General features: G+C 38.4%; 1 protein-coding gene across 1 annotated transcript in view; it reads left to right on the top strand.

The window, feature by feature from the left end:
• The first annotated feature begins 705 nt into the window (after positions 1 to 705).
• clasp2 (cytoplasmic linker associated protein 2) overlaps positions 706 to 18,164 on the top strand; it is a 63,061-nt gene continuing 45,602 nt past the window's right edge. The window contains 6 exon segments of the mRNA XM_082185820.1: positions 706 to 1,680; positions 3,475 to 3,553; positions 5,011 to 5,114; positions 5,363 to 5,454; positions 8,569 to 8,644; positions 9,687 to 9,784. Coding sequence (XP_082041946.1) covers positions 1,483 to 1,680; positions 3,475 to 3,553; positions 5,011 to 5,114; positions 5,363 to 5,454; positions 8,569 to 8,644; positions 9,687 to 9,784 — 647 coding nt within the window. The 5' untranslated portion in view covers positions 706 to 1,482.

The following is an 18,164-nucleotide window of genomic DNA, read 5'->3' as shown; positions in this document are numbered from 1 at the left end:
ATTTTTTTTTAAATAAATAAATAAGCATAGACAATTTTAAGATCTCAATTCAAAATGGATTTTGAATTGCATTATAACATATAGGCTCTACAAATGTAAATCTATTAATGTGCTATGCATCACCACCAAATTAATTTTAGCATGCTGTACTCTATAAGGAAGGTAATTTTCACACACACATACACATGCATATGTACAAGCACATAAATATTTACAAGCACAAATATTTGAGTTTGAAAAACATTCAAATGCCACTAGGGGGAGACGAAGACAAAAAAAAAAAAAGCAATGGAAGACCATATTGAAAACAAATACAAGCGTGTATATTATTCAAAACAAAAGCAAGTATAATCTTCTTGGTGCTTATAAATGCACAAAATGGTTCTTTGAAACAAGTGTATGTGTGCGTTTATGATATGATATTATAATGATACGAGGTATGTTATAATTAAGAAATAATATTAATCAAAGTAATATATTCAAATCTTCAACAATTTATTCAGTCATTAATACCATAAGGAAAAATGCCAACAGACTGGAATAACTAGAATCACTAAATGTACCACTCGTGGAAGTAGAGAGTATACGTTAACAACAACAACAACAACAACAACAACAACAACAACAACAACAACAACAACATATAATAAATAATAATAATAAACATGTATAGTGTCTCTCTTGATACTATATAATAAACGTACTTTTTTTCTATTCTGCCATACTGCACACAGTCTCCGATTATGAATAATGAATTGTGTACAGAAATTACAGAATGAGCATATTTTCATTCAGGCATCATGCTGGACATCTGTGCGGCGTTGAAGGACCTCAAGGCCTCGGCCCAATCACTCTTCCTCGGTATCGTTTGCTCTGCTGTTCAACACTCCAGTATTGTGGCTACCGGCGGTCCAGTAGCCGTGGTCGAAGCGAGAGTCTTGAGCTCGGAAGTCAGCTGTCAAACTGCGGATTATTTCTGGATTAAGTCCAAATACGAGAGCTGTGAGAGCAGCGCAACGGACCGGCGGCTCATCCACTCATCTCCACGAGCGATTAGAAGCGGGCTTTTCTGAAATGGTGGCCGGGAGGGAAGGGAGACCCGGCGGCAGGCCCCAGGATACTCGTCCATAACGGTTAAAGCTAACACAGTGTTAGCCGAGACTGGTCGGATACATTTCCACTGTTTTTATACGCGCCTCGCCGCCTAATTTATTTTTACACCGCTTTATTATTGTTTAGTAAAAAAACACTTTTTTCGGGGGATCAACCATTTCGTTCCTGGGGAACTTTGTTGAAGTTGTTTATTTTCCGTTCTTTCAACGTTAATGCACTAACAACAGACCTCTAAGTGTCTTTAAAAGCAGTGTTTGACTTCCGCTTTATCCACATTTCAGTTCCTCGCGTTCTGAACGCGACTCTGACAGTCATTCTGTCGTTGTTATTGTTTCGCCGCAACCTGAGGACTGACCACAAAGCGTCCCGATGGAGGACAATGACAACATGGACTATTTTTACCAGCAGGTTTTGCAGAAGGACGTGACCCGGAGGCTGCAGGTTGGCCCGGATCTCATAGACTACCTGAGCGACCCGCAGAGGTCCTTGGACGTGGAGCAGGACAAACCCCGCCTGGATAAAACCATAGATGAGCTGACGGGATGGGTCAATTCCAGCAATTACAAGGTTTGTGGGGTGCATATTTAAATTCATGTGTTTTTTAAGCCAGATGGCATGTGTGATGTTATGAAGGATGCATGCATTGTTCTGGAGTGACAGCCTCGAGCCAAACCCAACATTTTATTCTCATATAATCTATTATTGCATGCAAATCACCAAATGCATTAGGCTTCTTGTGCATCAAAATACAGGTTTATTCAGGAGAGGCTTCAGTCTGCTCAAATAATACATTAATATCAATGTGCAAACATTACATATTCATGTGTGTCAAAGAGAGAGTGGATTTGCTGGTGGGGGGGTTGTGAGGATGGGGGAGGGTTGCGTGGGTATTGTTACACTGGGACTGAAAAGCCACATGTCACTGCAATGCATATGATTAATCCTTTTACATATGCTTTTGTGTGTGTGATATATTGATTAAGAAAAGCTGTTGGGTGAGGCTTGCTTGTCATGTTTGGCCTGGGCTTGCAAGCAGAAGCTTTAATGCTGGCTCATTCTGCTGCTAATGTTTAAAAATGGTCACTTCTGCTTTATTTCCCATTTCTGTTAGTGTGAATCGAAACATAATTGAGTAGGGATGCTTTAAAAGCAGCATCAGACAGCTGATAGATCAAATCTTCAGGGACGGATGTTAATGGACGGCTATGACATCAGACTCATTGAGGTTGGGTTTTAGAAATGATGGCGGTGATTCATAAATTGGAGACACAGCTGCAGGCTTCTAGAAATATATGCGGTTTGATAAATGCAGGGTGTCAAATTCTTTGTCCCACTGGTTGAAGATCTGCTAGATAGTTTTCATCTCTCCGCTAAAATATTTGTGTGAATAATTTATTTTTCTTTTAATATTTAATATACACTTCCGTTCAAAAGTTTGGGCTCAGTTAGTTTTAATTAGTAATATTTTTATTTAGCATGGATGCATTACAGTGAAGAATTTATAATGTTACCAAAGAATTATGTAAAAAAAAAAAAATGCTGTTCCTTTGCTGAACTTTCTATTATTAAAAGCATCCTGAAAAAAATAAATAAAGCAGCATAATGGTTTTCAACATTGATTTTCTATTTCTTGAGCAGAAAATCAGCATATTGGAATGATTTCTGCAGGATCATGTGACACTGAAGCTTGGCTCTTTAGATGAGAGAAGCAGTGCTTCATAAAGAGGGAAGTGCTGACACTGCTCAATGAGAAATGATCTAAGAATGGACTTGATTTACACATAAAATGTTTACTCTATATGTCACACAAGGACGAAACCAGAAATGCTTACTGATTGAATTAACTTGAAGAAATGAGGTTAATCCAGAAAGTGTGGCTGAACTTATTGCTAAGTGTGTAGATGAACACTGGCCAATTGAAACACTTTTAAATTATTTCCAAAATGAAATTACCAGGTGTTCTCCAGTTTTGCCTTTCAGGTGCACACACACACACACACACACACACACAGGTCTTTACTCAGGACTCTCTCTGGATGCTTTGCCTAAAATAGGTCATAACTGGAGCTTCTGGGATGTAGTGAATATTTGATTGTTTCTCTGGAATGTGAACTTCCATCCTGCATTGCCAAGAAACACACTGCAGCGATCCCACCGCAATCCTCAAATATAGTCCGTCTCGCAATCTTATTTTCATTCACCCACTCACACACACAATAACAACAGTCATCCTTAAAGACTCAAAGCTCTGTATCAGATACTGAATCAGCAGAATCATGTGTCTGGAAATGCTGTCCTACAGTTTGCCTTCGTGAGAGTTGACGTTTTCAGCTGATTTGTCTCTTTCTTGTTTGGTGTCAGGTTGCGTTGGTGGGGATCGATATTGTCAGCGCGTTCGTGGATCGGCTGACTGATCGCTTCAGAGGTTATATCGGCACAGGTAAGCGGTGTGCACGCGTGCGCTTGTTGCTTTTTTCCCCTAAAGTCCAACATTAGCTGAAGACCTTCTCCATTGAATAATCAGCAGAAAGGGGAATGCCGGGATGACACAATCCACAGGCTCAGTGCTTGTCTCTCAGCTGTTTGAGCCCCGCCCTCTCCTGTTACCACGGAGACGGGTTGTTATGATTGTAACAGATAACCCCCCCCCCCACACACACACACACACACACACTCATCATACCTCATTCATCTGAAAACATGGAACAAACAGAGTATAGGGAAAGGAATGAGATGACTTCACATCCAGTCTGCCTGGTGTACAAAAGATGTTGGAAGTTAAAGATGAAGGGTCATTTCTGGGCCACTAGCAATGGTAAATTAAATTCTCTTTCAAACAGATAGTCACACCATTGTCTGTGCCAATGGCACTGTGTCAGATTACTCAAAAAACTTGTATTTGGGGTCATCTTTCTACAATCGGTTTGTTTGGTTTATAAATAGTGGTCTTTGCATATTGCAAGCTGGGATAGGAAAAGTATATTTTATTAAATGTGCATTATTATATAGGGCTGCTTGCGATTATCAAAATGCAAAGGCTGTGATTTAATTAAATACATTAAATATGTGCTGCGTGTTTTAGAATGAAGCACCACGCTCATGATTCAGTGTTTTAGTGTCAGCCCGGTTCACAGTTACGGCTGATCCAACACAATCTCATCTCTGCGTCTGCTTTGCTCTGAGTTTGGGTCTCTTATAACATGCGACAGCCATCTTCACAAACTTGAAATGAGAAACGTTTGTAAACTGGCTGTTGTCAACAAATGAGAAGCTTAAAGTCCTCGTGAAATCAAAATCGACACATTACTAGTATTGTGGTGATAAGTTCATTCATTCAAGTTAATCCATGATAAAGTAATCTTTTATCAAAATCTGAAAATGTACTTCCACTCTGGAACGGCCTTCCTTCTCTGATAACATCAGTTTGACGGCTGAACATCTCCTCCAACTGTCATTCTGCTGCAAGCTTTGATAACGAGCTGAATGGAACGCCCATTTTTCAAGATCCAATCAATTCCCAGAAGGAAAAAACAAGCCACGCCCTCTATTTTTCTCATTCAATATTCCATTTCATTCAGAAAATTCGTCACAATACTGACATAAAGTTGGTCGCAACTTCCGGTTCACGCTGACATTAAAATCTGGCTAAGTCAGCCATACATATGTGTTGTAATTTTACATTTGTACTGTAAAATAAAATAATAATAATATTTCTCTTAAATACTCAATATTTGAAATATTACAATATGAATGTTTTTTATTTCTTATTCCTTTATAATTATAATAATGATGATGATTATTATAGTAATACTGGTGTATAATCCATCTTTTCCAGCTTGTGCAGCCCTACTTCATTTGTATTGTCTCTTAAACCCTTCTTTTGCATTTTGTCCTCAGTGGTTCCTGCGTTAGTTGACCGTCTGGGCGACGCGAAGGATCAGGTTCGAGAACAGGCACAAGGGCTCATTTTGAAGCTGATGGATCAGACGACAACACCCATGGTGAGCTAACCATACAGCGGAAATTATCATCACTATTACACCCGTTCATGCTGACAAAAAAACAAACAAAAAAACTCATAAAGCTGCTGTCTAGTGTGTGTGTATGTGAGCTGCTGGGTGAATAGAAACACATTGGATCATATTTGCCAGTTACTACTGCCAGTGATTCATCATTCCCTTCAGAGCTCATCATCTCTCTCTCTCCTGCTTTTGTAGTAACGAATCGGGTTTTCACTGTTTCTTTGTAGAACGTTTGGGAGAGGCTGATTCCTGGCTTCAAACACAAAAACTTCCGCAGTCGAGAGGGACTCTGCTTTTGCTTGGTTGCCACACTAAATGCGTAAGTCCTCATACAATCCCATACATTCTCAATTTGTAAACACTTCCACATTTGCACTGGGAATCTTGTCCAACAGGTGGCGCTGATTTTCCATATCACAGTATTGTGATGCAATCATATCCCCCTCCGTTCATCACAGATAGGACTGGATTCTAATAGTTCAGCATCCCAGAATTCCCCACCTTTTTTACAATTTACAGGATTTTAAATGTAATCTACAGACATTCACACCATACAAGCTCCTTGTCTGTCAAGCACTGTAAACAAACTCGGCCCACTGAGGTAATCCTCTTACCTGCCTGTATCGATTCCAGGAAGGTCAGATTAACAGACGTTCTCACTGAAGCGCTACATAAACGCTCATACACAAACAAAACTAGTTTCTCAGTAATTTCACTCCTCGTTGTTAACAAAAGAGCTGTCACGTAATCAACGCTGTATACACTCAGCCTTATACTACACTGTTATTATAATAATAAGATGTTATGTACCATAAAGTTTGCTTTTATTACAAGCAAGTTTGACATTGCTGTTGTTTGGGTTTTGTATTACATTAAAGGGATTCTGTCATCTTTGTCCTGTTGGACTTATTATGAGAAATGTCTGGGTCTTTTTTTGTCCATACAATGAAAGTCAATGGTGTCCAGTGCTCATGGACAACAGTCTTCAAAATATCTTCTTTTGTGTTCCACAGAAGGAACATGCTAAATGAATCCAACTGTGTATGTATACACTGTATAAAATGATTTTTCAAAGTTATAAATAAAACAGATTATTGGAGGACGCTTTTACAAGGCTTTTAAAGTTTATTGATATAGCACATTTCATACACTATTGCGATTCATAGTGCTTTACAGAAAGGAATTAAAATAATCACAAAATAAAAGCAAGGAAAATGAAAACGGTTATAAAAGAAATTAAGAGATATATGATTCAGTTATAAAATGAATTAAGAGTAAAAAGATGATACATAGATAGACTTCTCATCTGGCAAAACACCGGTGGATCATATTTTTCACAACTCCCAGTTTTACTCTGAGATTTTCCCACAGTTCTTTTGGCGCATCTAAGAAATCTATTGGACGTCTCCGATGGACCCAATTTTCCCCTAAAATTAGACAGGAGGAGCTCTAGGAAAACAAGAAAACTACTTAAAAATTTAGCTTTTGATTCAATGTCTTGGCGTTTCTTTGTAAGTAATTGTAAAATTTACTAGCGATTTCTAAGGCCCTGTTTACACCTGGGATTAAGATGCGTTTTGGTGGATCGGATCAAAAGATAGAGGAGGGAGACACATACTTTTTTACATAAACATAAGGAGTTTACACCTGAGGTCTCATTTATAAACGTTATAAAACGGGGCTGAAAATGTGCGTACGCCACTTCCGACGCATAAGTTGTGATTTATAAAAACAAACTTGCTGGGAAAATTTGCGCACCTGCACGCAAACTCTGACCCATGCATACAAACGCTTTGGAGATGGAGCAGTTTGGCGACACCGATGGTGAGCTGGAGTTTAGTCTTTTTGGTCACTTTTAGACAGAAAATCGAAAGAAAATTAAACATATACAGAAAGATAATACAAATGTAATTTCACTCACCAAGCCTGTCACTTGAAGCAAATATCCATCCCTTCTTAAATGTGTGCGCCAGCTAGTGAAACTGATCCAAATAACAGTTTAAATAAATAAAATAATGTTTTAAACTATGTTTTACTTCTGATATAAACATTTAGATTAAATATGCCATTCAAATTAATGGAGTTAAACACTTAAACATGAAATCATTACTGAGAAGTTACAACATTTTTTTATATTCAAATTCAATCAATAGAAATATTTGTTGTGGATGCAATGTTTTTGAACACTTTTCCTGTGGCGTGCTGTACGTGTTTTAATGTTTTAACCACAGAGATAATTGCTTATCATGATAATACCAGATTGTCTGAGAAAATAGTTTCGTGCAAATATAAATCAATTAAAAATACAATTCGGCCCGTGGAAAAGATTGAGAAAAACTTTCTCTGAAATGTATTTTACACTATTTGATTTATGTATTCAAAAACAGGCAAGGATATAGGCAACTACATGATTTGTATTAATGTAATGTAGTCTTATACCGTTAAACGTTATCACGTGGATGAATAATCATATGCAAATGATATGCAGATGAGGATCTGCATAGTAAAAATAGGCGTTGTAAGCTTCATATATGGTTATTTCGGGGTGGAGACCCATGTGCGCACAATCTTCCGCTGACTGGGATTTATAAAGTGAATTCTGCGCAGGTTCTGGCGTACGAACGGTTTTATAAGTCTGAATATTTTTTTGCGTACGCCATTTTTGGCTTTCGTGCGCACGTACACTTTTAGTAAGGATCCTACGCACAGTTTTATAAATGAGACCCCAGGTGTCTCTTGTCCACTTTCAACCACTTCTGTCCTGATTTCTTCAAAGGGAGGGAATATGGGCGGGTAAATGTATGTGTTTTTTCAGATATTTCGATCTGATGGACAAAATAAGCTCACGCATTTATTTACATATGAACGCACCCGAAGACGACGGAAAAACATACAGAGAACATCAGCTTTCATTTCTGCTCTGACAGCCGTAAGACCAGCCGAACACTGTGAGTGTGTGTTAGAAATCAGAAATGGTGAGACGTGAGAGTATTGTGCTTGGTGCGTTTTTGATCTTCAAACCAAACTTGTCTCCAGCCGACAAAGTTTAATCCCGTCCGGCTATCGCGTTTAGCGTAATGTTTACGCATTAGGTCAGTAGACGGAGAGAAGACGGTCTTTTGTGGCTGTTTGAACATATTCGACCACATGCAGTCCGGTCGAATGTGTTTTCGACTACCTCTGGAAGTGGTCGAAAGTTGACAAGCTCAAACTGTTTTAGACCCGTTTACACCTGTGTTTAGTGTCGTCCACTTGTGATCCGATCGACCAAAACGCGTCAGGTGTAAACGGGGCCTAAATGAAAATGGTTTCAAAGTGAATCCTACAGCCATTTTTCTCCATTGTACATGTATGTAGAATTTGAACTTGTTGTGAACTGTTTAGTCTAAGCTGACTCGCACTCAGTATTTCTTTGTTTCTCTCTTTCTCTTAGTTTCGGTGCTCAGCCCTTGAGTTTGAGTAAATTTGTTCCACATCTCTGTTCGCTAACAGGAGACCAAAACCCCCAGGTATGTCTGTGTATGTATGTAATGCTCGGAATGTGTGTGGAAAAAGTAAAGTGAGTTGGACACACTCTCTGTTTCTGTCCTTTGTGTGTGTGTGTGTGTGTGAGGGAGGGAGGCAGTCTGCGCTAATGTTATGCTTTAGACAAGAACAGCTGAATTCAAGCTCCTGCTGGGCGAAATGGGGAAAATACCTCTTTTAGAGATTTGAAAAGGGAAGTCTAGATCAATCTCATGGTATCTATCTATCTATATATGTATGTGTACACGTGTCTGTATGTATATGTATATATGTGTGTGTGTGTGTATATATATATATATATATATATATATATATATGTATGTGATATAGATATAGATATAAATATGTATGTGATATAGATAGAGATATAGATATAAATATGTATGTGATATAGATATATATAGATATATAGATAGACTGGAAGAAATTGATATATATTCAGAAAAGATGTATTAAATGAATCAAATGTGACCGTAAAGACATTTATAATGTTAAAAAAGATTACTATTTCAAAAAAAGTTTTTTTTTAAACTCCCTATTCATCAAAGAATACTGATTTTTATTTATTTATTACAGTTTCCAGAAAAAAGCACAACTCTTTTCAACATTGATAATAGTAATAATAATAAATTTTTCTTCAGCAGCAAATCATCATATTAGAATGATTTCTGAAGAGTCATGTGACACTGAAGACTGGAGTAATGATGCTAAAAATTCAGCTTTGCATCACAGAAATTGCACTTTAAAATATATAAAATAAAATAATATTTTGCAACATCACTGTATATTTGATCAAATAAATACAGTCTTTGTGAGCTAAGAGACTTCTTTTAAAACACATTAAAAAAATCACACCGACCCCAAACATTCGAACATTAGTGTATTTATGAATCAGCGTTTATACAGAGAGCAATATTATCGTGGCACAAACTCTCATCGGAAATTAGTTAATTTCAGTCGCTGATTGAAAGTGGGATCAAGCTGTAGTTGTGTTTCTAGGCTGATTGTGTGTCGTGTGTTCCACAGGTACGGGAGGCAGCTATATCAACACTAGTGGAGGTGTATCGGCATGTGGGAGAGAGAGTGAGAGCGGACCTCATCAAAAGAGATCTACCTTCTGCGCGGTCAGTATGATTTACTGATGAACCCAGAAGCTTTCTAGAAATATTTATTTAACTTAATGACACTGCGCTAAGCCAACGAGCATCATTCTGTCCCAAACGCAATCACATGTTGTGTTGACACTTTCTGGATTATTATAATTACTGACATGAGTCAGTTTTAATGACTTCAATCTAGCCGATTGTTTGTGGGCGTATTGTGGGTGATTTATTATGAAGAATTGTACATATATGAGCACATGCACATAGGATGGACACACCCATATTTAAAGGAGCCTTTTGCATGTGGTAATTGTGCATAAGCTACTCATTTGTTGGTATTCACTTATTGGTTTTAGGTATGACCACTAATTATGAATATATAGCATATGCATGTAGAGTATAGCCTATTTATTTATAAGTGCATTTGAACATATTTTAAGTATTTCAGAACATATTTGATTTCACTCAAATTCATGGTTACACTTTATTTCGATAGTCCACTTTAGACATTCTGCTAACTATAAGTAACTTTACAAAACTTAATTCTACTAACCCTAACCTAACAGTCTAATACTCTAAATGAGTAAGTTGGCTTGTAGTTGCAAATTAATGAGAGATTGTTGACACGTAGTTTCGAACTACATGCATTTTGCATGTGTATATTTTTTACACAATCTTTGGTAGACTACAATAGATCAGTGGGGACATTTTTGTGTCTTATGATCATATTCATTTTCTATCCACACATTATCCCTTGGCGTTATTTACTTGACCATTTTCTCTTGAGATCAGCCTATTGATTTAATAAAAACCAAAGAGCTCTGAAACAGCATTAGATTATCATAGAACTCTATTTATTAGTCTGTCATTGCAGTTCTATTGAGTATTTCTAAACATGCACTGGATTACAGTCTGGAGACTCAAAAGGAGGGTGTTTGTTATGTTAGTGATGCATACACTTGCTAAGAAGTTACTTCATGGGTTTCCTATTATGGAGTGGTGAAAATCTATTTACATTGTGTTTAAGAAAGGATTCCTTGTAATCTGATAGAATCTTGCAGGCTGACATCAGTGTGCGCTGCTGCTGATCTGTGATAAATTGAGTTTTTGAAGACTGTCTAATACTCCTGCATTCCTCTCTGTCTGATGTAAGAGTCTTTCAGGCGCTTGGACCGACTCCATTGGCTGCATCTTGAACATTTCATGATCACTTTACTAATGCCAGGGAATGATTCTGAATCAAATTTGTTTCTGTACATAATGGATTCATTTCTGGAGGAATCTTATGTTGTTGTGTCTCTCTCTTGTGGTTTCATGGTCCTTAGATTTTGGCACTGTTGCACTACATTAATTCTTCCAGGAGTCAGTTCAGAGTGATTAATGTTTAGTGTTGTCCAGATGTTTTAATACAAGCTGAACTATATGGAGTGGATGAACCTTCAGCCTGGTTTCAGTAGCAACGGTATGTGTCAGATGGATTGTCTGGTGTGTGACATGGTTATGACTCTGACACATCGCTATCTCAGACAATAAGGCTGGTCAAGAACACAAAGGTGCTTGTGTCTGCATTGGTTTGTATTTTGTGCATTTCATTGCTTTTTCTAACACCGTATCCTAACCCCGACTCAACGCCACCACACACGATAAAAGTAGTGGTCGACCGATATATCGGCCGATATTTGCCATTTTTGAAATATCGGCATCGGCCGATAAGTTTTTCTGATTGGCCGATGTGTTGGAAGCGGGACTTTTATTTTGACGGCGCTCCGGACTTTTATTTTGACGGGCGGCGCTGAGAACACCAGCGCCAGAAGAGAACGGTGTGCATTAAGTTACTGTCTGCGAGTGACAGTCGGTCCGTGTGAAGTGAGTGAATGCGAACAGAAGATCAGCTTCAGAAGACGCGATCGAAAAACTTTAAATCCTTCATTTTAAATATGCTGAGCAGTGTTTCCCCTATAAATTTTTCCAGCAGCGGTGCTGTTACGTGCCGGAGGTTGTTACCAAGCCACTCGCGGGGGGTCCGGGGGCATGCACCCCCGGAAGATTTTTTTTTTTTAATAACCCCTTAAACCATGACTTCTGGCAAGTTTTGTGGATAGAAATGGACATTGAGACATACAAATTTATATATATATTACGGCTGGGAATCGATTAAAAAAATAAAAATAATTAAAAACGCACAATTTGCTGTGATTAATCACAATTAATCGCATTTCTCCCAAATTTGTAATCATCAATATTTAAATGTAGAATCACTAATTAAATTAAACAACACACAAAAAAGGGGGAAAAAAGAAAAATGTCCACACAAATTGGACATAAAATAGCCCTATATTAAAATATAAAACATCAATATATTATTCTTCATTCAGTTCTATGCAACATACTCAGATTTAACAGATTTATTTTTTGACTAATTATCAAAATAAAGTAACGTTACAGTCATACAAAGCTATTATTACCAGAGCATGTGATCAGAGCAGGTCATTTTACCATTGTGGCCCAGCATGGCTATACCAGCTCAGCAAACAGAAGTCTACTACTGAGAAATTTCACGTTATTTGAGCGGACTTTGCTTTTCCAGTGCGTGATCGGTACATGATTGGAGCATTCAGGCCGTGAACCACAGAGCAGAACCCGCAGCAAAAACAAGGAGCGGAACATTGAGCAGAGAGCGCAGTGCGCCGACACACACACACACACACACACACACACACACACACACACACGGAACGGAGAGCGCGGCGCAAACACGGAGCAGAAAAGACCCGCACATAAAGTTACTAAACAAGCTGCGCGAGAATGAAACCTGATCGCCGAACACGGAGGGGCGGGACGGCATATTTTCCATAGACAGTAAAAAAATGGACACAGCGACCCCATAGACTTCAACGTAGAAAAGTTCGTACCGCTTTCTCCTTTCCACAGGCTTGCTCGCTCTCCCGTGGCGTCTGTCATTGCTATGCAACCATGAACAGAGGCGCGCAGAGAAAACGAGCGCGCCGCGTCGCTTCTATTATGAGCGCGCTTGCCGTGCGCCCACATTTGAAATATTTGCATGTGAACGGCCCCTTATGGCAACGTAGGGTGACCAGACGTCCCGAAAAATTCGGGACAGTCCCGAAATCTAAACTGTTGTCCCGAATCCCGAATCTGGCCCTAATTGTCCCGAAAATTATACTAAAGCAAAATCTTGAGTAGTTATTGTCTGATAAACATTAAAAACTGTCTGCGGAGGTTGAGGCCGGCGACACACTGGCTGCGTGGCGTGTCCGTTTTTATTTCGGCTCCCCTGTTAACAGGTTAGAGCTTGCACACTGCCTGCGTGACACGCGCGTCTCAGGTGCGCCTCGAGCCGCGCGGAAAACGCGTGCATGCTATAAATAGAACCGACGCCTATTTTTCTCGCGACACGCAAGCGTGTTGGAAGCGTTTCCAGGCAAAATAGAATAGGAAAAGATGTTTGTATGTCATTTTGACATGAAAACATATTAATAAATGACATTTTGATGTTTGAAAGTTTAAGTTTTTACATAAATGCAGATATAAATGTAATAAAAAAAATATATGATCGATTTTCAAATATTGCACCTGTCAATACAGAACGAAATATTCTGTAGCCTATTTTGCCTATTATTAGAGCGCAAGTTGCTGCAGCCGCGAGGACAAAATACTTCACTACACAATTATCTCGTTATTTTCGTTTAAGCTTATTAGCGTTAGGCTATACTGAAAGGTCTGATTTACGCACTGTTACTTACAACAGTCATTGTTCTGTGGCAGACTAAAGAATAATGACAGACTGTTGATCTGAATAAAAATATGTTTGGTTCAGGTTTGAAATTCATTATCTTTTATTATAGGCTACGCAGTCTAATATCATAGAAGCCCCACATCCCGTCACCCCAGACCCATAGACCCCCAGACCCATAGACCCCCCCCCCCCCCCGTCCCGAATTTCAGCCAATCTCATCTGGTCACCCTATGGCAACGTGACATTAGCCTAATCAAAATATTTCCATTTGTGGCTCTTTCCTCCTTTCTTGTCAACAAGTGGATTCAGAGCCATCGCATTAGCAGTGCCGCCGGTCGCCATGTTTCAGTGTTTTTAAATGAATGTCGTGATATAACTGATCATGTGAAGATTTTTGCAGCGGCGCTGAAAATCCGCCGCTGCTTAATACATTGTAGGGGAAACACTGTGCTGATATATAACCATTTGCCAACTGTGTTATATTCATATCTGTGATATATCCAGTTGCCAACTGTCATATTCATATCGTTTTCACTGTGCTGTATGTAAAATTAGCATTACCTTGTCTTTATTTGAAAAAAATATGATTATCAGCACGAAATTACCAGATTACTGAGTGCCCTGTTACAGTGTTTACCTTCTTTTTATTCACATATTCATTTCTAAACAATTACTTTGTGAAAAATACTGTAATAGGGTTGCAAATTTAAGAAGTTGCCATCTAAAGTATAAAAGCATGTTTATTTTAAAATTTTGTTATAATTTATGTATAATTTATTAAATATTGATCAAAATAAATATATATAAAAATATCGGCTTTATATCGGCCACCCTGCTCTCTAAGATATCAGCATCGGCATCGGCCATCAAAAAACCAATATCGGTCGACCACTAGATAAAAGGTATCTTTTCACAGACTTTAGATATACAAAGCACTCATTACTAGGAATGGAAGATGGTGGAATAAGTCACACCTTCTAAATAAAAGAGCCAATCGCCAGTTGGTAAAGTCGTTGCATCACTGCAGCTGCTGTTAGAAGCTTTAGAAACCGTCAATGTTCTGAGACGTGCAATTATGACTTCAGATTTTTGTCATGATTTGAGTGTTTAGAAATGAATCTTATGAGATGGTTGTTGTTAGATTTCATTGATGATTTTAAATATGAAATATTGGTGTTCATCTTTGGAGAATTTGATGTTTCTGCATTCAAAGACATCGGAGCTGTACTTGCATGACTGAGATGGCTGTCTGAGAGGCGTTTCAAATATGGCCACCGAGTGGAAGGACTTGCCTTTAAAGGACTTTGGTGCAGTGCACTTGCAGAGAGACTCCGCCCACATGTTCTTTTGGTTGATTGGCTGTGATTTTTATTTTTATTATTTTTTGTGTATTTTTTTGTTGTTGATAGATTTTGTCTCGTCACGTCTGGTGTGGGCAGACTAATTGCTTGTTGCTGAAATCTTATCGCATCGTGTTAGAACACGGTTTAAGAATGCATCACACTAAAACTCAGGCTGATAAAAAATATAGTTAATATATATACACAAACATTTAGAAAAATCTATGCATATCATGCATCCGTAAAGGTATAGCGGAGGATCTTTCCAAATTTTAGATAAGACCCGCCCTCTCCACTTTTTGAAAAGTTTGATTGATTCACCAGAATGATTGACAATTAGGAGGACCAATAGTTTAGACTACCCACCAGGAAGTAAAACATCCTCCGCTATACCTTTAAGTATTAGGTTTGCATGATATATTAGTATCGTTAATAAAAAAAACTTTAGTTTATTAATTCATGTAGATAAGTTGGTCTATCTCGTTATTTTGCACGTTTCACGTAAGACACAAAAATTATTTTGACTGATTTTAGTGGATCCGTATTAAAATATTCAAATTTTGAACAGTATATTTTGACCAATTAAATTAAAATAATATCTATTATTGGCCAATGAAAAATATTATATCGATTATACACTTCGTAGTCCCCCCCCCCCCAAAAAAAATAGATGCAGCTCTTGATGGAAATAAGTTAACATATAACAACATTTATTTCCATCAAGAGGTGCATACATTTTTGGACGAAGCAAGAGTCCAGCACTCTGTAAAGTCTCCTCCAGCACATCTCAGAGACTTTTAGTGAATTTAAGGACTCAGAGGTTCTTCATGCTCCCTCTCTTCCATTCTTTCACAGTTTAAACCTGATGAATCTTGACATTGTTATCCTGGAATATGGCCATGATGTGTCTTTACATGTTTGTTTAAGAAATGAAAAGCTACACACTCCATCAATTAGGGTTAGAAGAACTGTTGCTAAGTAAATAACATAATCACTGCAATAATGATCCAATCATAGACTCTTAAGCATTTGCTTATTTAAATAAATAAATAAATAAAAAATGTGGCCAGACAGTGTACATCAGTTCGTAGAGAATATTTGAGTTCACACTCTTCTCCCTTTTTTTCTGTATGTATAATTTTTAGGGTCAATGTTGTTTGTCTCTTACACTTTGCCTTTGGAATCCTGTTGCGTCACATCATATTGATATGATCTGATCTGATCTCTCACACTCCAGGGTTAGGCACACATGCCCGAAAATTCACTCTAAGCTACTGTACACACAAAAACTGTAATTCAGAGGCTGTGCTGCCCTCATCTGACCAAGAGATAGCGGGTACAAGAGAGGACATGTGTGTTGTTGACATGAATACGGTTTGAAAGGACAGGGCCGTGAGCTGGGGGGGCACACACACACACACACACACACACACAAACAACTATAAGTCAAAACAGGAAGGAAGGAGAGCGAGAGGGCAGTCTGAAACGACTGAGCCAAGGCAAGACACGGGGGGCGGCAGTGAGGAGAGGGGGAATGCGAATGGTGCTTAAGTGTGTGTGTGTGTCCATGCCTGGAGGGGGAGGGGTGGGAGCCCTGTCTCTGAGCTCCACAGCTTTAGCCCCTCCCACTGGTGTGTGTTCCAGACAGGAGGTTATGTAAAGGGGAATAGAATCTTTGTGCTGTCTATCTCTCTCTCTCTCACACACACACACACACACACACACACAAACCGGTAAACAGTTTGTTAGTTTTCTGTGGTGGACACACGGCAGCGGAGTGTTTTCAGCGATCCTCTTGTGTATGTGAAGGGCAGTATGTCTGAGCAGGTGGGTGGGACCGCGCATGCCGTCCTCTTTTACCCTTTTCATCTTATTCCTCTCGTCGCATGTTCTCTTTCTTCTCAGTCTTGGCTGTTCATTCACTTTCTCTCTGTTTCATTGCATTTTAGCCCCTGTGTCGTCTTCAGCGGCACCATTTTGGTCAGAAAGAGCAGAGATCCTAAACCGGTTGCGTTAATAGGGATTGCTGATCTGTGATTCTGCATGTGTAAGAACATGCCTGATTCGTCTGGACTGCAAGCACTGCGTTCACACACACACACACACACACACGCGTGCAACATCTCACATGTGGTCTTGAATTTGCATTTACATGCATACTGCATGTGAGAAAGTAAATGCGCACGTTGTTGGTTCATGACTGAAGAAGGTCTGCGGGGACCAGCAGATTTATCCAAATATCGTTTAGTCTCATGCAAGGTTTAAGCATCATTCTTGATATCTTATAGCTGTACTTTAGTGTTCGTTCTGCTATACATTGAGGGACAGTAATTTGTGCTGCGGTGTCTTGTTAATTGTTCCTTGTGCTGAAAATAGTCTTGTTGAGTTTGGCAGGCACTTAGACTAGTAATTAAGCATTGACTTGTAAGTGCAGATGTGCTTTGTTTTAAACATGGTTTTTTTTTTGTGTGTGTGTAATGCTTCCATTTGTTACAGTGGTTATCACTGTGTTGTATCATGTATTGCCTTTAATACAAATTTTATGTTTTATTTAATGAACTTTAAAGCTACTTAGCTGAATATTGTCTGTGAGTGATGTTGGACTTGTCTGAATCTGTTTCTGTAGGAAGCTGCATTATTGTGATGGACAGATTAAGGCCTTAGGTGCCGTTGCAACAGTTTTATTCTGTTGCGAGATGCGTTTAATGCAGTAAAACAGAAAGAGATGTGTTTATTGCATTTTCATTGCACCATACCGTCGCTTTATGGCTGGGCGATATTACTAAACAAATAGAAATGTTTGTTTTTTTTAGCCTTTTGTTGATATTCAATTTGTATCTTTTTTCCTACTCCGTCAATCCACAATTTCAACCAAACAGCCATTGGGGCAAAATATAATAAAATTATTTAAAGCAGAAGTAAAATACAGTATTTAAATATTTAAAGTAGGCTTGCTTTCTAGACTGCGTTTTACTAAATGGATCCAAGGGAGAATATTTCTGATTTTTATTCATATGGATCAATTTATCCAAACTTGGTAAACAAAAAGTAGTAATATTTACCTAGGTATTTGTTTTACAAAAATATTTTAATACATTAAACAACACTTCTGTGAACATATTTAAGTGATGACATGAGCGAATCTTTGAATCGGAATTTTAAATCGATTCACTGAAACTCACCATTGGAACAGATTCGCGGAAATTAACTTGTAAAACCTGTAAATACTTGCAGGAGTTCGTGAAACGAATGACACTGTTTTAGGAAACTTGATGGCATAAAAAAGCGTGTTAAAATCATACAT

This window comes from Leuciscus leuciscus (assembly GCF_965113295.1).
Source record: "Leuciscus leuciscus genome assembly, chromosome: 12".
Classification (NCBI taxonomy): Eukaryota; Metazoa; Chordata; class Actinopteri; order Cypriniformes; family Leuciscidae; genus Leuciscus; species Leuciscus leuciscus.
The sequence above is the reverse complement of the archived record's forward strand: the minus strand, read 5'-3'. Positions and strand labels throughout refer to the sequence as shown.